The sequence below is a fragment of the Mobula hypostoma genome, chromosome 2 (assembly GCF_963921235.1).
Source record: "Mobula hypostoma chromosome 2, sMobHyp1.1, whole genome shotgun sequence".
In the NCBI taxonomy this organism is placed as follows: domain Eukaryota; kingdom Metazoa; phylum Chordata; class Chondrichthyes; order Myliobatiformes; family Myliobatidae; genus Mobula; species Mobula hypostoma.
In genome coordinates, this window is record NC_086098.1 from 137,686,210 (window position 1) to 137,710,746 (window position 24,537).

General features: G+C 43.4%; 1 protein-coding gene across 3 annotated transcripts in view; it reads left to right on the top strand.

Annotated features, from left to right (window-relative positions):
* The window catches only part of rev3l (REV3 like, DNA directed polymerase zeta catalytic subunit), a 222,205-nt gene that overhangs the window by 148,315 nt on the left and 49,353 nt on the right, over positions 1-24,537 (top strand). For all 3 annotated transcript variants that reach the window (XM_063040747.1, XM_063040749.1, XM_063040748.1), the window contains 8 exons: positions 2,436-3,343; positions 4,769-4,851; positions 10,026-10,148; positions 11,779-11,971; positions 13,231-13,342; positions 18,199-18,314; positions 22,007-22,125; positions 24,293-24,411. In XM_063040747.1, the coding sequence (XP_062896817.1) occupies positions 2,436-3,343; positions 4,769-4,851; positions 10,026-10,148; positions 11,779-11,971; positions 13,231-13,342; positions 18,199-18,314; positions 22,007-22,125; positions 24,293-24,411 (1,773 nt within the window). The remainder of the gene's footprint in view (positions 1-2,435; positions 3,344-4,768; positions 4,852-10,025; positions 10,149-11,778; positions 11,972-13,230; positions 13,343-18,198; positions 18,315-22,006; positions 22,126-24,292; positions 24,412-24,537) is intronic.

Sequence of the window (24,537 nt, forward strand, 5' to 3'; positions counted from 1 at the left end):
TGACTACTGAAAAAGTTGCAGAGGAGTTCTGAAAGTGTCACTAATTATAAATGTTAGAAATTGGACTGGCGAGAAAGAATAGAAGGGAAATTCAGAAGGGGTTGTGAAAAGGTGACAAAGTAAGGAAGTAGGTGGAATCAGAAGAATCTGGAGGAATTTAAGAGCTGTCTGAATTTGCGTCTTTGATGTCAGAAGGGAGGGATAAAGGTCATCTGCTGCAAATGTGAATCCAGTAAAGATTCGAGGTAAACTGCGGACCATGATAACTTTGAGTTAGAGTGAGGAGGTGTCTCAGAATAAGGTCGAGAGCATGCATGCAGGGCATTACACGTGGATCTCAGGGTGCACTGCGAAAATGAGGTTTCTCTGGTCCTTGCCTTCCAGACCATCCTTCACAATTTCCACCACCTTTAACCTCTCCCTCTCTCCTTTCAGCCATTCATAGAGACCAGTATCTCTGAGAATCTAGATTTGTTCCTCCACCTCTGCCATCCACTCCCTTTATAATGGGACTTGCTTATTCAGCTGCGGGAAATGCAAAACTTGTCCTTTCACCTCTTTTCCCACCATTCTGGGATCCAAATGATCTTCCTAGTTTAAGCAGCATTCCACTAGCAGAATTTACTGTACTGTATTTAGTGTTCACAGTGTGGTCTCCTCTACACTAGAGAAACCCAACTCAGACTGCATGGGCACTTTGCTAAATACCTATATTCTGACCATTAGGCCAACCCTAAGATGTTTGGTGCCTTCCAGTTTCATATATTTGTTTTTTTGGGGTTTAATTTTGTTTATTCATTTATTTAGAGTGATGCAGCACGGTAACAGGTTACTCCAGCTTAATAAGCCCACGCCACCCAGCTACACTCATGTGACCAATTAACCTATTAACCCTTTCATTGTAATGTTGGAGGAAACTGGAGCACCCAGACAAAACCAATGTGGTCATGGGGAGGCATAAAAAACTCCTTATAGACAGTGGTGGAATAGAACCTCGGTCACTGGCACTAACTGAGACACCCCATCCACTCCTGCTCATTTTCATTCTTCATCCCATTCCTACCCTGCTATAATAAGGCCCAGCATAAACTTGAAGGATAACAACTTGAGATGTGTCTAGATGTGTTGCTGAGTTCTGCGCCTGATATCAAACTCTACGGTTTCAGTAACCAGCTTTCTGTGTATCAGAATGGGTCAGGTAATATTCCCTCTCCATTCACACAGACCAGACCTGCTGGGCACACCCTGTAGCCCTTGCATTTCACAACTCCACTATTCCTTTATCTGTGTACTTGCTCTTTAACTGTCCTCCGTTGATAACTTTTATGAACAGTCAATTCTATGGCAAACTACCCCCATTAATCCGTTGACCAGATTACCGATTTGCAGCTTGTTCTCACAGCAGCCCTGACCTTGCCTTGCAGTAAAACTTGGGTAAATTGTAAGATGACTATTTGGAAATCACGGTGCTTTTCACTTTGGCTCACCAGGTGATGTTTCCTGTGCTTCCTTTCCATTCACCAGGTCCCAATTCCCTGCAGTCCCTTTCCAGTCATTGGGACCACCTCCACTTGCCACAGTCCCTTGAAACTGGGATGGTTTCTATTCTACTGTTTAATATCTAAAATGCAGTGAATTTAAAGTGTGTTAGAGTATTAATAGGAATGCATCCAATAATCTGAATTAACAGACTTGTTTTACTGTATTCCTTTTGACCTAATTGCCCATCATCCTTACAGCGTGATACTACCTTGTTTTCTTTCCTTCTGATGAGGGGGCTTCAACCTGAAACATTAATTCTGTTTCTCTTTCCATAGATGCTACCTCTGACCAGCTGAATATTTCCAACATTTCCTGTTTTTATTTCAGACTTCCATCATCTGCTGTTTTGTTTCTCGAGGCTTTTTAGAGGCATGGTTTGTCCCACTCCTAAATTCATGGGTCAAACAGAATGTAGAACAGCAATATTGGTTGCAATCACACCACATGCGAAGATTGCAGCATGTAAACCTAAGATGATTGTTGAAAGTGAAATGATTTTTACACATTTGCAGTTATGACTTCATTGGTTCATTACCTCAAACCAAAATTGATGCCCAAAACTCTGCTTAAATTCTACAAAATGAAAGTTTATATCAGTCATCCAATGAAATACCAGATATGAACACATCCTGGGAAAAAGGTGAAGAGCTATGTGCAAAAAGATTGTTTGAGCATGCCACATTAATTTGACATATTTGTGCTGTTTTTCCTCTCAAAGATGTGACCTAATTTGCTGAATATTTCCAGTACTTTCTGCTTTTATTTCAGTGTTCCAGTCTCAGCAGTATTTTACTTGTAGGTTTTAGAATGATCCTAGCAATTATTGTCTCCTTTGAAACTTAATTAAGCGACTTTTGTCCTGCTGACTAAATCATTCTTTCCATCAAAAATAGGGAGATTGGAGGCCGAATTTTGACAGTTGAAACCAGGTTACCCAATGAATTGCCAGAGTTTGATGGTGATTTTTCACTGGAAGGCCTGCAGTTCTGGAAGATGGCTTTATCAGCAATGACACAAAATGCTAGGCCTGGCTCTCCTGCCTTTACTGGAAGTAGGCAGTCTGCTGCTCAGGTAGCAGGCATTGCCTCAGGAACTTCTGAAGACTGTAAGATTATAATACTACCATGCAAAAACCCTCCTAGTTTACAAAGGGTGCAGTTGTGGCTTCAGGCAAAACGCGAGTATGACCATTCAAAGAAATGTTCAAAAAGTCAGGGTGCTGTAACCGAGAATGCCAACCAGGATCAGTGCTTGCAGCCTTCACAAGCTGATCAAGCTTCCACATCTGAAAAGGTGGCTACTGCATTCTCTTCAATTACAGTTGAAGAACAAGCAGCAGAGCAGACTTGTGAAAACAACCCCTCTCCTGAACCACCACTCCTGAGAACACCGGAGCAGAAGCAGAGGTCTCCAAGCCATGTATCTAAAGTGGCTGAGCTATTTGAAGATGAGGATGATTACTACCGTGCATATAGTTCTCCTGATTCACCACTGATATCTCCATGGCAGCAACCAGCTTCCCCCAATACAAGACAGTGGGAGCCAAATGAAGGCAAGGATGTAGCTGATGCATCACTAGACATCAACAGGGAGACTACAGATGATTTTCCATCACCGACCCAGAGCAGTATATCTCCAAGTACTGGACAGAGTGATGAACAGCTAATGGAAAACTCCCCCCTTCAGCCTAAAAGAGAAGCTGCTCAGAGTTCTCTTTCTGTTCTACATAGCACACCCTTGATACACAGAAATAAAAAGGATGGAATTCCGGAAGTACTTTACTGTACTCCTATACAAATGGGTGAGTAATCATACTTGTGATAGAAATTGTATGTTAAAGAGGAACTGTAATTATAATTAATGCATTTCATGTTGGAATTCCAGTTTAGCATCTTTATATGGGCTTTGGTATGTTACTTATTAAAAAATAAATGAATTACACTCAGTAGCCACTTTATTAGGTACACCTGATCGTGAGTGCAATGTTAATCAGCCAATCGTGTGGTTGCAGCTCAGTGCATAAAAACAGGTAGACGGTCAAGCAGTTCATACCAAATATCAGAATGGGGAAGAAATGTGATCTAAATGATTTTGACTGTAGAATGATTGTTGCTGCTAGATGGTGGTTTGAGTATCTCAGAAACTGCTGATCTCCTGGGATTTTCACACAGCAGTCTTTAGAGTTCAGAGAATGGTGCGAAAATTTTATTTTAAATCGAGTGAGTAGCAGTTCTGAGGAAAAGATGCCTTGTTAATGAGACGGGTTGGAGGAGAATGACCAGACTGGTTGAAGGTGACATTGGCTCAAACAACCTCACATTCCAACAGTGGTGTGCAGAAGTGCATTTCTGAACACACTTTCGAACTTTGAGGTGGATGGCCAACAGCAGAAGACACCACAATGGATTCCACTCCTCTACCAAATAAAGTGGCAACTGAGTGTATACAGTGCTTGTAAAAAAAAAGTGAGTCCCACAGCTAATCACCTCAGGACCTCAAGTGCAACACAATTTGCCTGGTCCTTCGTGCCCACCCCTATCTCACGCTTACAGTTATAGACAAAAGTGAATGTTGCCTTTGTGCTTAAATAGAAAAGGACAAAGTAATGCAGGTAGTACGGCCATCTGAAGCAAGGCAAGGCTATCCAGTCCAAAAACCTGCTCTGTTATTCAATGGCTGGGCCATCTCTCAGCACCACATTCTGCACTAGATCTATATCCCCTCAATTCCTGGAATATCTAAAAGTGCTTTGAATATACAGTGCCTACTTAAAAAGTAATCATCCCCCTTGGAAGTTTTCATGTTTTATTGTTTTACAACATTGAATCACAGTAGATTTAATTTGGCTTTTATTGACACTGATCAACAGAAAATATTCTGACCATATTCTGAATATGTATATTCGATCCTGATCACTGTCTGTGTGAACTTTGCACATTCTCCCTGTGAGAAATTTTCTCTCAATGCTCTTAGTTCCCTTACACATCCCAAACACAAGCAGGTTGGTAATTGACTGCAGTAAATTTCTCCTAAAGCCTGAATTCTGGGGGTGTTGATAGTAATGTGGGGAAAATATAAAGGAATCATTACAGATAGGTTCTTAATGGTCAGCATGGACTTGGTGAGCTGGAGGCTCTTTTTCTGTTCGGTAGGAGTGACTTGTGCTTTAGCAGAATGTGCTTATGAACATCTTTGTTTAATATATAAATTATTTAAACTTATTCAGAGCCCAGACAGCAGAAGATAATTCAAAGAAGGGCCAGTAATTCTGACACCTTGAGAAAAGTGCTGCTAACAACTCAACTTAAGGTAACTCCCTTTTTTTAAAAAAAAAATTGCTGTCACTGATACTGGAGTAACAGGTCAGTTACTTCACTTGCAACTTGTAGCTCACTTCTATTCAGCATAGGCATTTAATTTCTTAAATGTTTTGAGTCAAGAACTGGTAGGTAAATGACATTGCCAATGTCTTCAACAATAATTTCATGGTCACCTTTGATGTCAGTTTGTTAAAATAGTAGAATTTGAGCTTTTATCTCAAAATTGATGGTTCAGATTTCTGGTATGGTTATAGCACTAACAACCTGTATGCTGATGACCTGTGGTCTATAATCTATGTTGCTCATGGATGCAATAGCTAAACAGTATACTTGACAATGCTTCCTCCCGCTCTGCCTCCGATGAAGTCCCCATTTTATTCTCCCAGTTCGTCAGTTCTCTGTTGTATCTGCTCTGATTCCACACAGGTTCCTCTGAGCTGCTTTCCTCCCTCCTGAATTGTCGTTTCTTCTCTACCATTGTTGACAGAGCCCTTGACCTCATCTAATATCTGCACCACCACTTACACCCCCCTCTTTTCATAGCTACAGCAAGGATAAACTTCCCCTGGGTCTTGCTTTCCAGGTCATTGAGATCTAACTGATTCCTGACTCAATATTGCGTTCTATAAATTCAGGAACTTGCTTTCTGTTTGTATCAACTGGTCACTTTGGATCTTCCATCTAATCTTGTCTCCGTTTTCCCTTCTGCAACTCTGAATTGCACATTTATTTTCACTCTAACTATCCTCACTTCACAGCTTTTTCACTCGTTTCACCTTCTTTCTTTCTACCTTTCTCAACAGTCTATCTTCATGGCACCCCTCACCTCCACCCCGCTCTCTCCACACCTAAAACACATTTGTTTTAACAGAAACATAGAAAACCTACAGCACAATACAGGCCTCTCGGCCCACAAAGTTGTGCCGAACATGTCCCTACCTTAGAAATTACTAGGGTTACCCATTGCCCTCTATTTTTCTAAGCTCCATGTACCTATCCAAAAGTCTCTTAAAAGACCCTATCGTATCTGCCTCCACCACTGTTGCCAGCAGCCCATTCCACGCACTCACCACTCTGCTTTTTCAAAAAAAGAACAACACCTTACCCTTGACATCTCCTCTGTACCTACTCCTCAGCACCTTAAACCTGTGTCCTCTTGTGGCAACCATTTCAGCCCTGGGGAAAAGCCTCTGACTATCCATACGATCAATGCCTCTCATCATCTTATACATCTCTATCAGGTCATTTCTCATTCTCCGCCGCTCTAAGGAGAAAAGGCCGAGTTCACTCAGCCTGTTTTCATAAGACATGCTCCCCAATCCAGGCAACATCCTTGTAAGTATCCTCTGCACCCTTTCTATGGTTTCCGCATCCTTCTTGTAGTGAGGCGACCAGAACTGAGCACAGTACTCCAAGTGGGGTCTGACCAGGGTCCTATATAGCTGCAACATTACCTCTCGGCTCCTAAGTTCAATTCCATGATTGATGAAGGCCAATACACCGTATGCCTTCTAAACCACAGAGTCAACCTGAGCAGCTGCTTTAAGTGTCCTGTGGACTCAGACCCAAGATCCCTCTGATCCTCCACACTACCAAGAGTCTTGCCATTAATGCTATATTCTGCCAGCATATTTGACCTACCAAAATGAGCCACTTCACACTTGTCTGGGTTGAACTCCATCTGCCACTTCTCAGACACGAGGAATTCTGCAGATGCTGGAAACTCAAGCAACACACATCAAAGTTGCTGGTGAACGCAGCAGGCCAGGCAGCATCTCTAGGAAGAGGTACAGTCGACGTTTCAGGCCGAGACCCTTCGTCAGGACTAACTGAAAGAAGAGCTACTAAGAGATTTGAGAGGGGGAGGGGGAGATCCGAAATGATAGGAGAAGAGAGGAGGGCCCAGTTTTGCATCCTATCAGTGTCCCACTGTAACCTCTGACAGCCCTCCACACTATCCACAACATCCAACCTTTGTGTCATCAGCAAACTTACTAACCTTTCTCATTCAGGTCATTTATAAAAATCACAGAGTAGGGGTCCCAGAACAGATCCCTGGGGCACACCACTGGTCACTGACCTCCATGCAGAATATGACCTGTCTACAACCACTTTTTGCCTTCTGTGGGCCAGCCAGTTCTGGATAAACGAAACAATGTCCCCTTGGATCCCATGCCTCCTTACTTTCTCAATAAGCCTTTCATGGGGTACCTTGTCAAATGCCTTGCTGAAATCCATATACACTACATCTACTGCCTCTTCCTTCATCAATGTGTTTAGTCACATCCTCAAAAAAATTCAATCAGGCTCGTAAGGCACGACCTGCTCTTGACAAAACCATGTTGACTATCCCTAATCATATTATACCTCTCCAAATGTTCATAAGTCCTGCCTCTCAGGATCTTCTCCATCAACTTACCCAACCACTGAAGTAAGACTCACTGGTCTATAATTTCCTGGGCTATCTCTACTCCCTTTCTTGCATAAAGGAACAACAGCTGCAACCCTCCAATCCTCCGGAACCTCTCCCGTCCCCATTGATGATGCAAAGATCATCGCCAGAGGCTCAGCAATCTCCTCCCTTGCCTCCCATAGTAGCCTAGGGTACATCTCATCTGGTCCCGGTGACAACAACTTGATGCTTTCCAAAAGCTCCAGCACATCCTCTTTCTTAATATCTACATGCTCAAGCTTTTCAGTCTGCTGCAAGTCATCACTACAATCACCAAGATCCTTTTCCATAGTGAATACTGAAGTAAAGTATTCATTAAGTGCCTCTGCTATTTCGTCCGGTTCCATACGCTCTTCCCCACTGTCGCAGTTGATTGGTTCTATTCTCTCACGTCTTATCTTCTTGCTCTTTACATACTTGTACAATGCCTTGGGGTTTTCCTTAATCCTGCCTGCCAAGGCCTTCTCATGGCCCCTTCTGGCTCTCCTAATTTCTTCCTGTTAGCATTATAATCTTCTAGATCTCTAACATTACCTAGCTCTCTGAACCTTTTGTAAGCTTTTCTTTTCTTCTTGGCTAGATTTATTACTGCCTTTGTACACCACAGTTCCTGTACCCTACCATAACTTCTCTGTCTCATTGGAACATACCTATGCAGAACTCCACACAAATATCCCCTGAACATTTGCCACATTTCTTCCATACTTTTCTCTGCGAACATCTGTTCCCAATTTAAGCTTCCAATTTCCTGCCTGATAGCTTCATAATTTCTTTACTCCAATTAAATGCTTTTCTAACTTGTCTGTTTCTATCTCTCTCCAATGCTATTGTAAAGGAGATAGAATTATGATCACTATCTCCAAAATGCTCTCCCACTGAGAGATCTGATACCTGACCAGGTTCATTTCCCAATACCTAATCAAGTACAATCTCTCCTGTTGTAGGCTTATCTACATATTGTGTCAAGAAACCTTCCTGAACACCTAACAAACTCCACCCCCATCTTAAACCAAACAACAGGAATTCTGCAGATGCTGGAAATTCAAGCAACACACATAAAAGTTGCTGGTGAACGCAGCAGGCCAGGCAGCATCTCTAGGAAGAGGTGCAGTCGACGTTTCAGACCTCTTCCTGGAGATGCTGCCTTGGCCTGCTGTCCTGACGAAGAGTCTCGGCCTGAAACGTCGACTGCACCTCTTCCTAGAGATGCTGCCTGGCCTGCTGTGTTCACCAGCAACTTTTATGTGTGTTGCCCCATCTTAAACCCCTTGCTTTAGGTAGATGCCGATCGATATTTGGGAAATTATAATCTTCCATCACGGCAATTCTGTTATTATTACAGCTTTCCAGGATCTGTCTCCCTGTCTGCTCCTCGATATCCTTGTTACTATTAGGTGGCCTAGAAAAACACCCAGTAAAGTTATTGACCCCTTCGTGTTCCTAACTTCCACCCACAGAGACTCCATAGACAATCCCTCCATGACGTCCACCTTTTCTGCAGCGGAGACACAATCTCTGATCAACAGTGCCATGCCCTCACCTCTTTTGCCTCCCTCCCTTTCCTTCCTGAAACATCTAAAACCCGGCACTTGAAGTAACCATTCCTGTCCCTGAGCCATCCAAGTCTCTGTAATGGCCGCCACATCATAGCTCCAAGTACTGATCCACGCTCTAAGCTCATCCGCTTTGTTCACAATACTCCTTGCGTTAATCTGAAATGTTTCTCTTTCCGCAAATATTGCCAGTCTTGCTGAGCCAGAATTCTAGCATCTGCATTTTGTTTTCTATTTTCATAGTTCTGGAGATTGAAACACTGAAACATTGAAACACTTTTCAGGTCTATCAAGTCCAAATTAACTTTTGAGTACTCATATACACATACTAATTGTATTTTATTTTTTACACTGCCCCCAGATTTTACCATTTGCCTATACACTAGGGCTAACTTGCTAGCAGCCAAGTAACCTATCAACTCACTGTCTATTGTGCTAAGTTCATGGAATTATCAATTTTCCAAACTTTCAAACTACTTTAGAACATTATCTATGCTCAGAGTACATTTGTGATAGATGTTGATATAACAGTTGTGTTACTGTGAGCTTCATTTATAATGGCTCTTGTTACTCCAGATATTGTGTGACTTGGGAAGATGTTCAAATTAATTGGCATACTGAAGATCCCTGTGTTCATGAGAATCCATGGCACTTGTCAACTTCATGAGTTTGCATAATGGACATGCAAATAGAGCAGCATATACAGGGGAAAATCCATGTGGATGATGTAAAAACAAACTGCTGGAAGTGATCTGCAATCAGGCACCATCTGTGGACAGAAATAAGTGATGTTTCAAGTCAAAGATTTTACAACATTGACCTGAAACAGAGTCTCTTCTGTGATGTTTCCACTGACACTGCCTGACCTATTAAGTATTTACAGTATTTTGTTTCCATTTACACGTGTATAACCACTGGAGCCTTATTCCTGCAGACTTCCACAATCACAACCGTATTATTTATAGCGTTGTTTTGAGGTATGAAGTTGCGTAGTATTATGATTGTAGGATCATTTCTCTTTGAGGTAATTCAAGATTCCTTGTTGCTTCTCCCATTGCATATTACATATAGAGAAATTCATTTGCAATTAATATAATATTCTAATGTTGCCATTTTACTTATAGAAAACTCCATGATTTTGTTTATGCACTCTTGCAGAATCAGTTTGCTGCTCAGTCTGATAAGAAAAGTGTGTCCCAGATAGAAGGACCAACTTTAAACAACTCTTATGGCTTCAAAGTCAGCCAACAAAATCTACAGGACGCAAAAGCTTTGCATGAGGTATCGTATCATAGTCTTGACTTAAGTTCCTAGTTCTTTCAAGCCATGCCTTTCTTATAATTAAAGTTTCTTTTGTAATTTAGTTTTTAAGTGTGGTGAACTGGGACTGCTAAATTAAATTAAATTGAACACCTATGCTCTGTCTGTCAGAGAAAGCAGGATCTCCCAGTGGCCACACATTTTAATTCCACATCCCATTCCCATTCTGACATGTCTATCCACGGCCTCCTCTACTGTAAAGATGAAGCCACACTCAGGTTGGAGGAACAACACCTTATAGTCCGTCTGGGTAGCCTCCAACCTGATGGCATGAGCATTGACTTCGCTAACTTCCGCTAATGCCCCACCTCCCCCTCGTACCCCATCCGTTATTTATTTATATACACACATTCTTTCTCTCTTTCTCCTTTTTCTCCCTCTGACTATACCCCTTGCCCATCCTCTGGGTCCCCCCCCCCCCCATTGTCTTTCTCCCCGGACCTCCTGTGCCATGATCCTCTCATATCCCCTTTGCCAATCACCTGTCTAGCTCTTGGCTCCATCCCTCCCCCTTCTGTCTTCTCCTATCATTTTGGATCTCCCCCTCCCCCTCCCACTTGCAAATCTCTTTACTAACTCTTCCTTCAGTTAGTCCTGACGAAGGGTCTCGGCCTGAAACGTCGACTGTACCTCTTCCTAGAGATGCTGCCTGGCCTACTGCGTTCACCAGCAACTTTGATGTGTGCTGCTAAATTAAATGTTGCATATGTACTGTAGGCATCATGGTGTTTTTGTGCAAAAAGGGCTGGTTTGCATCTCTATACAGTAGCGCCTTTAAAGATTTTGTGCTGTACCAAAGAACTTTGTGGTCAATAATTTACTTTCGAAGTGTATTGAAATTGTGCTGCAGAAGCAAACTGCTACAAACAGCACTAGATCTTTCTTTGTGAGGTTGAAATAAAGAATAGATGCTGGCCAGGGCACCGGGATCAAGTTTGCTGTTCTCTGAACTGGAGGTGACTGAAGCTATGAGACAGCAGTGCTAGATAATGCTGCACTACATTGCCGCCTTTTATCTTTGGCCTGAGTAGGCTGGTGAAACCAAGGTCTTACCCCTCATCAAAAAAAGCTGCAGTTCTGCACTGAATTGACTGTTTGTGTTTTAGTATTCATTTTTCTAGAAATAGGCTTAAACTCACAATCTGTGACTCAGTGAATGCTACCAACTAAAATAACTCCCCTCCCCCCTCCCCAACCAATAACGCAAGTGGAAGGAAAATGAAGGAGAATATGACGTCAGGTTGTTTGGTCAAAGCTTGGATTAATAAATGAGGTAACAAGTTAGGAATGCTTCATTATCTTATCTTGCACATTCGATGGCAGCAGCTTAGAACTATATTTACAATTATCTAAGCCAATCAAATAATTTTACTGTATTTTTAACCTGTTTCACTTGTGCTTTTGATCTAGAAGACCAGGGAAATCTGGGAGTATAGACACAGAGATCACTAAAGTCACAATGCAGGATAATGAGGCCATCATCATTCATCAAAGTTAATATGTTAAAGAGAAAATAGAAAAGCTGTGTTAAATGTAGAGAACTTTGTGATTTGTTTATTTAAGTGAGATCCGAACTTGTTTCTGTTTACAGGTGCAGTACCTGGTACTCATGAGCATGGAGTTGCATGCTCGCACAAGACGTGATTTAGAACCTGACCCGGAATTTGATCCCATCTGTGCCTTATTCTACTGTATTTCTTCCGATGCAGTGCTTCCAGAAACAAATAAGACTGAGATCATTGGTGCTATAGTAATTGATAAAAATCATGTCAGCACTCATAGAGGTATGAAGCATAGAATAATAAGGATATAAACCAGAGAATATAAAAGTTATTTAAGGACAGTTTTGGTATTAGTGCTGATTATTTGTGGAGTAACTGCTAAAATAGTATTCTCAAGAGTGGGCAAATCAGATAGCTAATTTGTTTATATTTGTTTTCGAATGTAGTATATTATTGTCCTGGATCTGCTTTGAGAATCTATTGACTATATGCAGCACTCAGTAAATTGAAAAGGAAAATATTTAAAATAAATCCCACGGAATTGGTTATTTTATTGGGTTTAATATATAATTTAAGTCAGGGTTTCCCAATCTGCAGTCCACAGATCCCTTCATTAATGGTGGGGGTCCGTGGCATAAAAAAGGTTGTGAACCCCTGATCTAAGTATTTCATTTTTCAATCATCTGGATTTGTTTGACCAACTAAGCATATTCAAGCGTTATACAGTATAACGGCAACAGCTTGCATGTAATGCCTTTAAGCATTCCATTTCTTATCTGAATAGACTTTTAAGGTCACAGTTTCACTCAGTAGGTATCTAGATCTAGCCAATCCAGGTTGATGACCTGTAGCATGGTTGAAAAAAAAATTAGAATCTCAGGTCAACAATTCAAATATCTCCCTCGCTCATAAAATTTGGATGGTGTTATTTTTCTAGCCTCTAATCCCCCAAATCTGGGGATCCTGTAATGTTTTAAGCATTTTACAGATATCACAGTGGAGATCATTTCTGGTTTCTCCCCAGTGAGAAAAATTCCAAGCTCAGACCATGAGGTAGCAGCTATGGCAAGGAAGCTCATCCTCTGTTCCTACTGGAACTCGACCAATTTGGTACTTGCCATTGATGGAACCTGTTACCTTTCTAATCTATGTGGTTCTGTAAATAAACACATTAAGTAACAGATGACAAACTTTTAATCTAAACTTGAATTAAAAAGATTACATCTCTGTTACATCATAGTCATGACTATCACTATGAAATCCTGGCCTTACCCAAGGTGTCCAGTTACTGAAAAAAGAATACAGCTGTACATCTCTTATATGTTGTAACATCTATGTAATTTTCTATATCTATTGTAAGCATAGAAAATGCTAATGTGACATTACAGGAATTTGATAACTTGTTTAATTTCGGCAAGTAACAATGCCCAACTTATGCCAGAATACTTGAATTGATGGGCAATGTTCTATCTGATCTTGTTAGCACAAAATTTCAAGTCTTAACCCAAGTTATTTGAAACAATATTCATTCGTTATTTCAGAACTCAGGACCCAGGCCCCACTGCTTGTTAGATCTGGTGTCACAGGTCTTCAAATCTCTTATGTGAATGATGAGAAGGAGTTGTTTCAGGAGCTGGTGCATAACATCAGAAGGTACTATTTGCACTTGGTTATTATTGGAACACTAGTAATTTCTTGAGCCCTCATGCCTGCCTCAGCCTTCTAAGGTACCTGTGTCTCATCCAGATCTGAATAGAATAAGCAGGTTGCTAACATTGGCAGTGAAGCAGTATAGAGATAGATGAATGAGAGCTGGATAGCTTTGCCATTCCTTATCTTTAGAAATTAATTGCTGACTGTCAGCATGTAGGTGAAGAATAGCATCTCAAGGACAGATCCCTATGCTGTATGGGTCCTTGATATGAGGCAGGAAAGAGGCTGTTGCTGGAACTCGTCCATGTCTGCTGTTCACTCATTCTCACTTGGCTTCTGTGCTGTCCTGACTTCATCAGTAAAGCTGAAATGAAAACAGCAGACATTGAGTGTCACCTAAGGTGTGAGAAGGAATCTGAGGCTGCCAAAAAAGTGAAGAAATTATAGATTCGGATTCATTTATTTATCATGTGTACATCAAAGCGTACAGTGAAATGCATTGTTTGTACTAATAACCGACACAACGTAAGGATGTGCTGGGGGCAGCCCACAAGTGTCATCACACATTCCATCGCCAACAATGTGTGCCCACAATGTTCAGCAGAACAACACAAGCAACTGTAACAGCAAAGCAAACCTCTTTTATTCACACACACTCACATTGAGCACACACCCCATCAACCCCAAGTCCAGCTCCCTCCAGGCTTCAGGCCTCCAACCTCCAGTCCTTGGCCCGGATTCACAGACATGAGGTTACTGACATCCGGACATGGCAACTCCATGGGGTTCAACCAACTAATTCACTGGCTTCTTTGTTCAACCTTCAGGCTTTGACCTCTGGTATCAACCCCAGAATGCACTGACCGTGGGACTTTGAACTCCGTATCTTGACTTCTGGCGTGGATCTCTGACCCTGGGATGCACTAACCTGGTGGGGGGTGGGGGTGTGTCACCAGCCCTTGTCCTCAGGGCCAGACAACTAAGATCATAGACCACAGGGATATCTGGCCTTCATCCTTGGTGCTTGCTGACCTGACCCCCAGGGAATATTAGCCCTTTGACCACGGAGCACTCTCACCTGGTCTCCTGCCTTTGGCTGTTCACTTACTGCTGCTAACTACTAACACCCTATTCATCTCTCTCCCTAAACCCTAACCTGACCCCATAACTCCCCTCACTGTCTCCAAAACCATCCCTACAGACCTAAAAAAGCAGCAAATCCAAGGCGTGACTTTGATAGGCATCACAGAAATAAAATCAGAAAATGCTACGGCCTGCAAAGTAGTGCAGCACAGTTTCAGTGACTAGGTTCACTCCTTGAACTCTTGCAGAGTTTTCACATCTGCTGTGACTCCAGGCATTCCAGTTTCCTCCCACGTACCACAAACGGGTGGTTTACTAGGTTCATTGGCCATTGTAAATTACTTGAGTGTGTCAGTAAATTATGGAATCTGAGAGGATGTGGTAAGAATGTGAAGAAGAGATTACAAGAAATATTAGTGAGAGAGTATGTATCCTTATTTAGCATAGATTTGTACCGAAGCCTAAAAGCACACACTCAACGATTAAGGAACACCTTCCCCTCTGCCATCTGATTTCAAAGGTACACTTAATGTCAGAGAAATGTATAGAGTATACATCCTGAAATGCTTTTTCTTCGCAACTATCCTCGAAAACAGAGGAGTGGGGCTGGCTGGTGACGCAACGACATTGGCACTGGACCCAGGAGCAGAGGTTTCCGGGTTTGAAACTAACCGGGTCCGCCCCCGAGCACATTTTCCATCTGTGCCAGGTTGAGTGTCGAGACTGCAACTCGACCTCATAAAACAAAGGGAAAATACTGCAATGTCTGTGTGAGGAATGGTGCCCCACACAGTCAGTCTCCCTCTCTCTCTTCCCCCCCTCTTCCCCCCCTCTTCCCCCCCTCTTCCCCCCCTCTTCCCCCCTCTCTTCCCCCCTCTCTTCCCCCCCTCTTCCCCCCTCTCTCCCCCTCTCTTCCCCCCTCTCTTCCCCCCCTTCCCCCTCTCTTCCCCCCCTCTCTTCCCCCCCTCTCTTCCCCCCCTCTCTTCCCCCCCTCTCTTCCCCCCCCCTCTCTTCCCCCCCTCTCTCCCCCCCCTCTCTTCCCCCCCTCTCTTCTCTCCCCCCCTCTCTTCCCCCCTCTCTTCCCCCCTCTCTTCCCCCCTCTCTTCCCCCCTCTCTTCCCCCCCTCTCTTCCCCCCCTCTCTTCCCCCCTCTCTTCCCCCCCTCTCTTCCCCCCCTCTCTTCCCCCCCTCTCTTCCCCCCCTCTCTTCCCCCCCCTCTCTTCCCCCCCCTCTCTTCCCCCCCTCTCTTCCCCCCCTCTCTTCCCCCCCTCTCTTCCCCCCTCTCTTCCCCCCCCTCTCTTCCCCCCTCTCTTCCCCCCCTCTCTTCCCCCCCTCTCTTCCCCCCTCTCTTCCCCCCCTCTCTTCCCCCCTCTCTTCCCCCCTCTCTCTCCCCCCTCTCTTCCCCCCCTCTCTTCCCCCCTCTCTTCCCCCCCTCTCTTCCCCCCCTCTCTTCCCCCCCTCTCTTCCCCCCTCTTCCCCCCTCTCCCCCCTCTCTTCCCCCCCTCTCTTCCCCCCCCTCTCTTCCCCCCCCTCTCTCCCCCCCCTCTCTTCCCCCCTCCCCCCTCTTCCCCCCTCTCTTCCCCCCCCTCTTCCCCCCTCTCTTCCCCCCCTCTCTTCCCCCCCTCTCTTCCCCCCCTCTCTTCCCCCCCTCTCTTCCCCCCCTCTCTTCCCCCCCTCTCTTCCCCCCCTCTCTTCCCCCCCTCTCTTCCCCCCTCTCTTCCCCCCCTCTCTTCCCCCCCCCTCTCTTCCCCCCCCTCTCTTCCCCCCCCTCTTCCCCCCTCTCTTCTCTTCCCCCCCTCTCTTCCCCCCCCTCTCTTCCCCCCCTCTTCCCCCCTCTCTTCCCCCCCCTCTTCTCTCCCCCCCCCTCTCTTCCCCCCTCTTCCCCCCTCTCTTCCCCCCTCTCTTCCCCCCTCTCTCCCTCTTCCCCCCTCTCTTCCCCCCTCTCTTCCCCCCTCTCTTCCCCCCTCTCTTCCCCCCTCTCTTCCCCCCCTCTCTTCCCCCCTCTCTTCCCCCCCCTCTCTTCCCCCCTCTCTCCCCCCCCTCTCTTCCCCCCCTCTCTTCCCCCCCCTCTCTTCCCCTCTCTTCCCCCCCTCTCTTCCCCCCCTCTCTTCCCCCCCTTCTCCCCTCTCTTCCCCCCTCTCTTCCCCCCCTCTCTTCCCCCCCTCTCTTCCCCCCCTCTCTTCCCCCCCCTCTCTTCCCCCCCTCTCTTCCCCCCCTCTCTTCCCCCCCCTCTCTTCCCCCCCCTCTCTTCCCCCCCCTCTCTTCCCCCCCTCTCTTCCCCCCCCTCTCTTCCCCCCCTCTCTTCCCCCCTCTCTTCCCCCCTCTCTTCCCCCCTCTCTTCCCCCCTCTCTTCCCCTCTCTTCCCCCCTCTCTTCCCCCCTCTCTTCCCCCCCTCTCTTCCCCCACCTCTCTTCCCCCCCTCTCTTCCCCCCCTCTCTTCCCCCCCTCTCTTCCCCCCTCTCTTCCCTCTCCCCCCTCTCTCCCCCCCTCTCTTCCCCCCTCTCTTCCCCTCCCCCTCTCTCTTCCCCCCCCCTCTCTTTCCCCCCCCTCTCTTCCCCCCCCCAAAAAGTCATGAAAAATCCATCATCATGGATGGCAGACACACACGCACAGACTCGCATGCAGGCACACACAAAAAAAAAACAGAGTAGTGCCCAAAGAATGAATGACAGTTAAATGTTAGAACACGGAAGTCCTCCCCAGCTCCCCTCCTGCGCATAAGCAATGATCCCCCTCCCCCCCCCGCCACCGGCAAAAAAAGCATCAGCGCCTGCCACTGAGCATTCTAGCATGCAGCAAAAGCAACAGTAAAGATGCAGACATGCAGTACTCCAAAGACTTACGCATTCACCCTGTATTTGACATACCACAGGTTTTCTCTCTCTCCCTAATAAAGGGAGAAAGAGATGTCTCCGTTTCACAGCAGGAGGGGAGACATAACAAACAACTCGCTGGTTTACAATGTTAAAAGCCCATTGCGTTACTTTTTCCGAGCTCTGTGCCGAAAGATTACATGTCTCTGATTACACAGCCAAAGATCTTCCAGCTCACATGACACACCGGTCCGGGACACTACCCTTCGATCCACCCATCTCCAGAGCCCCGAGATCCTAGGCCTCCAAAGGCGAGCCAAACTTTTAGGCCGCAGCCTTGGCGTGTCGGATAAGGGCCAGTCATGACACACCGAGAGCGGGTCCCATTCCCACAAAGAACCAAAGTCAGTGTGTAACTCCAGGTTAGGGTCTTCAAAAGAACCCTGAAAGGGGAAAAAAAGAGATACTACAGATAGAAATAGAGCTGATTCCGAAGATGCAAGCAAAGGAGTCGCCATTTAGCGCCATCTTGACTAAGCTCCGCCCTCAAATGAACATTGAACCCATGAACCCTACCTTGCTACTTTTTTACTTCTGTTTTTGCACAAATTTAATTTAACTTTTTTTTTAACTGTAATTCAGTTGTTTCCCGATATTATCATGTATTGCATTGTACTGCTGCTGCAAAGTTAACAAATTTCATAACTTATGCCGGTGCTATTAAACCTGATTCTGATGGGCTGTAAGCCCTCCTATGTCATAAGGAAATCTGGAAATGCTAATAGCACTTAGCAGGTCAGGAAAGAGAAGCAGAATTAATGTTTCAGGTTAAAACACCTTTTATCAGAAGTCTTAAGTCCATATTGAAGTTTTAATTTTTCTGAAAACTTGATCTGGTTTTTGTTTTCATTTGAAACAATATGTACTTGTAAAGTAATGGCATTAAACTCCCATTTATTAGGTATGACCCTGATATTTTGCTGGGATATGAAGTTCAGATGCATTCATGGAGCTACCTTTTTCAGCGAGCTGCTGCCCTGGAGGTTGAACTCTGTCAGATGGTCTCCCGAGTTCCAGGTAATGCAGTCAAATTGGCAAGTGCGCTTTTATATTTTTAAAAAAAAAGAAGCTTCATTTTACCATTCAATGCTGAATGCCAGCATCTGGGAACTCTGTTTATGTGGAGTTAATAGCATAACAATGGGTTATTCAGTCAATGGCTTTGTGGCTTTTTTATATAATATACGCAAGCCTCCTCAATTTCACTCATTTAATCTAGTCATTATAATCCTTGTAACAAACAGAATGCTGGAGGAACTCAGCAAGCCGGGCAGCATCTATGGAAAAGAGTACAGTCGGTGTTTCGGGCCAAGACCCTTCATCTTGGCTTGAAACATCGACTGTACTTTTTTCCATAGACACTGCCTGGCCTGCTGAGTTCCTCCAGCATTTTGTGTGTATTGCTTGGATTTCCAGTATCTGCAAATTTTCTCTTGTTTGAGAATGCTGGAGGAACTCAGCAAGTCAGGCAATATGTATGGAGAGAAGTGGGTAGTCGAGACTTCAGGTTGCAATCTCACATCTGGATTAATTCTGATTCTGGTCTCAGTCATCAGTCCAGATAGATGAAGGTCTCAACCCAAAATGCCGATTTCCACCACAGCTTCTACTTGACCTGCTAAGTTTGTTCTCCCATTTTGTTTATTGTTGCAGATTTCAGCATCTGCTGTACCTTCTCTTCATTATGTTCTTGCATTTCTATTCCTCTCATTTGCTGATGAAGGAGTCTCTTCAAATAAGACCATGTGTAGAGCTAAGAAACAAGAGTATATCAAAACGGCATGTTTAAATAGTCAGTGGGAGATGGAAGAGCAGATCAAGTGAAGGAGTGTAAGACAACGGTTACAGTTTGTAGGGTTGTTCGCTGAGCTTGGAAGTTAGTTCACAAACATTTTGTCACCAGTCGGTGACACCAGTGCGCAATTGAGTGTTATTTGTTGGTCTGACTTGTTGCTCTTATTGGTTGATTGTCATGCTGATCGCACGTCTTCTCTGGGTGCTGGCCAACTGGACAGCTAAGTGATCTCCACTGGTCCGTATACCTGGTTATCGATTGTAGTGTGTTGGTTCCTCGGGTATCCACGGTTCACCCCTTCAGCTCTGATCACACAGACACATAGGTGCGTAAATTGCATCCAGTTCAATGTGTTTATTAATAGTCTTCCACTGAGAACCAAGCTTCTAAGAATTCTCTTGATTTTTCACTTTGTGCTTCTGCAAGGATTTTTGTAGTTTCCCAGACAAACTTGTCCTTGGTCTACCTTGAGATGAATGACAGAGGATTGTGTCTTATGGCTTGCTGATGTTCATGTAGAGTCTTGGATAGTTTTCCCCCCATCTGTCCTACATGGTGTTCAGGGCACTCTCCACATTGGATTTGGTATATTACATTTGTTCTCTCCACACAGGCTGTTGGATCTTTGGTTCCCATGACAGATATAGTCATGACGGATTTCAGTTTCTCCAATGTTAATGCAAATTGCTTTCGTGTGAAAGACGTAGCTGGGATGGAACTTCTAATGTGTATCCAGAGGAGCTTTAGGAGGCAGTATAGTCCTAATAGAGAAGGAACTGTACTTGACCTAGTTTTAGGGCAAAGATCTGGTCATTTGGTTGGAGGATCAATGGGAGAGCATTTTGACAACGGTTAGAAGTTTCATGGAAGCTGTAGAAAGAGATAATGAACTGGAAATTAAGGTCTTGTACTGGAGGAATGTGTCAATATCGCAATAAATTACCTGGCAAAAGTGGACTGAGAGTAGTTATTTGTAGGTAAGTCCTCATCTGGTGAACGTACTCCTACACCTCAGACTAAGGAGGGGCTTATCACCACCCACAATGATACAGCCTCCTTAGAGGAGGTGGAAGAGCTTGAGGCCTGGTGCCAGGTAAATAACCTCTTCCTCTATGTCAACAAGACAAAGGAGATGGTTATGAACTTCAGCAAAATGTGTATCACTGGCACCCTTCACACCAGCAGCACAGCAATGGAAACTGCGAGCAGTTGCAAACTCCTGAGCATGCACATATTGCACAAACTCTCAAAGTCCCAGAACATGTCCTCCATAGTCAAAAAAGCTCACCAGTGCCTCTACTTTCTGAGGAAGCAGAAGAGAGCTGGACTATGCACATCAATGCTCACAACTTTCTCCATATGTGCAGTTGAGACCTTCCTAAGATGCTGCATCACTGTGTGGTACAGAAACTGCATTGTGGCAGACAGGAGGCTCTACAATGGGTAGTGTTGATGAGGAAGGTAATCTTAGTCTACAGGATGGCATTGATGAGTTGATAAAATAGGCAGAGCAATCACAAATGAAATTTTAATCTTGATATGTGTGAGGTGGTGCATTTCGGGAGAACTAATAATGGTAGGACATGCACGATGAATAGTAGAACCTATGGGGAATTGGGGAGCAAAGTGATTGTGCTGTACCAGTCTGAGGGTCTCTGAAGTTGGTAGCATGGGTAAACAGTTAAAAATTCCTGTAGGATACTTGCCTTCATTAACTGCTGTATAGAATATAGGAGCATGGAGTTTATGGTTCAACTTTATAAATCATTGGTTAGGCCACAGTTTAGAATGCTATGTGAAGTTCTACTCAGCACACCATAAGGAAGACATGATTGCAGCACTCTGGAGAGGGGGCAGGTGTGATTCACCAGGACGTTTCCTGTGGAGGAGCACTTAATTTCTTAGGAGGGTGGGTTTGCAGAGGAGACTGGGGAGGGGCTGACTAAAGTCAAAGTTAAGAGGAGCAGCAGGTGGATTAAAAAAAAACTTTACATAGAAAAGGTGTCTAAAATCACATTTAGGATAAGAAGTATGAGATTTAGAAAGGACTTGAGGATGAACTCTTATCACCTAAAGGGTGGCTGTACTCAAGAAAGCATTGCCTGAGGGTGCAGTAGAGATAGAAACTCTCAACACCATTTAAGTTTGAGTTGTCAAAGCATTGAAGGCTGCAGGGCAAGTACTGGTGAATAGTGTTTTTGGATGTCCAGTGGTCAGTGTGGATGTGGTGAGCTGAATGGCCTGTTCCTATATTCCATTAAATCCCAGACACAGCTTTTTTACTTCTGTTTCTGGCTCTTTATCATCAGATTGGCTTGAACTGGTAGAATTATTGGATCCTACTGTCCTCTGCCTGTTCACCCAGTATGGATTCATCTGAAGGCTATTTCGCCTCCTCCATAATTCTAAAGACATGACTGTTCAGTGACCTAAATCTGCATACTTGCTTTATCCCCCTTATTCCACAGTTTTCATGAACAGTGAGTATTACCAGTCTTAGGATATGTAAGTGACCCATTATCAGTTGCTGGGTGCTGAGGATAGTTTTCAATTTCTGTGAATACTGCTTATAAGATGTCATGTGCCTGTAATACTGCGAGTAAGCTTTTCATTGTGCCTGTCACTTGAACAGCTACCTGGAGGGGAGGGCCCGAGAGGGATATGGGCTGATCACAGGAAATTGGGACCAATGGTCAGCAAGGGCTGGTTGGGTTAAAGGGCCTGTGTTTCTGCTGTATTGCTCTGATAACTAAGAACTCGACTTTGAACTTTAATTCTCACAATCATCCGAAGCAAATTACCAAGAAAATTGTTCACATTGAATGGAACATAGGTATTCCAAAATTGTTAGTAATATTGAGAAGTTTTGAATTGATGTATATATGAAGATTTCAAAACTGTCTCTTTTTATTAGATGAAAATAAAGAAAATCGATTTGCTCCAGAAAGGGATGAGTTTGGTGCAACTGCCATGTCTGAGATAAATATTGTGGGACGGATCGTTTTGAATGTTTGGAGAATGATGAGAAGTGAGGTAATGGGTCTGTTCAGTAAAGTGTAATATAGGTTCAGAAAATGAACCTGTGTTGAGTTCAGAAAATGCTGCATATTTAATGGTCATAAGGAGCCACCATTTCTAAATTTTGATACCTAATTTTTCCCGCAAATAGTATTATGAAATTCATGGACAACAATTGATTGTTATATGTTTGAAATGTACATTTTCTTTTAAAACAAATCCAAGGTGGTTAATATATGTAATTAGGCTGGTTATCTAAATAGCTGTGAGATGTTATTTGAGGATGAACTTATAGGTAATAAGAATTTTTAGAAATAATTGACATAGGTTTCAAAGGGCCCTCTACAGACCTTGTAGAATTATTTGAAGATTCTGGGGGTGGAGTGTATTAAATAGAATGCAATAAATTTAGGTAAATATTTAATGAGACATCACACAAAAAGTTATCAAGACATTTAAAAAATGTGGAGTATATTGAAAGTTCTGAAAGATTTTTTGTAAATAAATGAAAGTTTTCATCTAAATTTACCAATTTAGGATTTCATGTTTCATAAGATCCCTTGCTTTGATTATACAGTGAAATAGATCTTATGACTTTGCTATCAAACTAAGTTTTCAAATTATTGGCTGTTGCTCAAAGTATGCCAACAGACTTCTGTTTCACTCTTTTTACATGTACAAAGTGATGGGAATGTTCTCGTGCACTTGTGATCTTAAAAGGATTGGACAATTGAATCTGAATCAGTGCAAAGGGAGTAGAGTTTCAGCTTGTCAAACATAAAAGCACTCCAAATCCCAGGTGTATTGTATAACTGGCCTACACTCTAAATCCCCAGCACAGCTCATACCCCCCAACTATATCCAATTTTAAGTAAGTAGATTTACAGATAATAGATTTTTGGGTAGCAAAAACTTGATGAATGAGCCAGATTTCAAACCATTGAGATTTCAAGCATTCTTACAACAAGCTATCAGAGTTTTACTCTCTGTCTAGAGAAACTTGGTGGAACTTGTGTTGAATTTGCATATGATAGCTAAGTAAGAGGGCAAGTTCTTTAGAAGCCCAAAGGAAACTCCATCTTGTATGGATAAAAATGGGTGAATAAATTTGAGAGCTGGCATTTGGAGGCGATTCATGTTTTTGGAGTTATTGAGTAATTGGCTATTAGATGGAAATTGTCTTGACATTGTAACAGAGCTGAGACATTTTCTGATCTAGACAGCATCTCTTGATAAGCTAAAAACTAGAATAGTTTTGAACTAGTACATTTTGTGAAATAAAGAGATGAGAATTTCTGTGCAGTTGTGAGCCTCCTCCAGGATGGGCATTGAAGCTAAATAATGGCACAGTCCAGACCAAGGAGGGAGGAAGTGAAAAGATGCAAAAAGCTGCATCTTTTTTAAAAATTTGTAAAATACAGTTTATAGATTGATTTAACAGCCTAATTTAGAATTACTAAAATGTGACATGGTAAGTAGAAAGAGGAGCAGGAATAGGTCAGTTGGCTCCTCAAACTTACCCTGCCATTAAATAGGATCATGGCTGATGTCCCCAAAGGCTCAACTCTTCTACACCAGTCCCTCATAGCCCTCAATTCCCTGGACTTCCAAAAATGTATCCACCTACTCTTTAAGTACCTTCAGTGATCCAGTCTCAGGAGTAGAGGCTTCCAGAGAGTCACCATCATCCACCGGATGCAATTTCTGCACACTTCAGTTTTAAATGTCTGTCCCTCATCTTGTAATTATGGAAACATCTCAACATCTACTCTGTCATGCCCCCTTAAGATTCAATATGTTGTAATAAGATCATTCATCATTCTTCTAACCTCCAGAGAATACAGATTTAATATCTATAGCCACTTGTAAGAATAGCCCTCTTACCCCAGTGAATCCCTTTTGAATTGCTTTCATTGCTAATATATATTTCTTAAATAAGAGAACCAAAACTTTGCACTGTATTCTAGGTGTAGCCTCACCCTAAGTTTGTATATTTGTAACAAAATTTCCCTATTTCTCAGCTGCAGATCCCTTGCAATTAGGGTGATAATGCCACTTACCTTCCTAATTATTTTCTGGGCCTTCCTGGTAACTTTTTGTGAATCATTTTTAATCACACCTAGATCCTTCTGTACTCATTTGCTGGTTTTCCTCGTGTTGATTTATTTTTTTCTTTTTTCAGGTTACTCTCAACAATTATACTTTTGAAAATGTTGCCTTTCATGTTCTTCATCAGCGTTTTCCGCTTTTTTCTTTCCGTGTCCTCTCTGACTGGTTTGATAATAAGACAGATGTATACAGGTAATCTTCTCCAAGTTAGATTTTAACAGTTAATAGATAACAAATTTTGTTACCTGTTTTGTTTTTCAGTCCGACTTTTATCATTGAAATTGTACTTTGAGAAGTGAAGTAACAAGTTGTAAATAT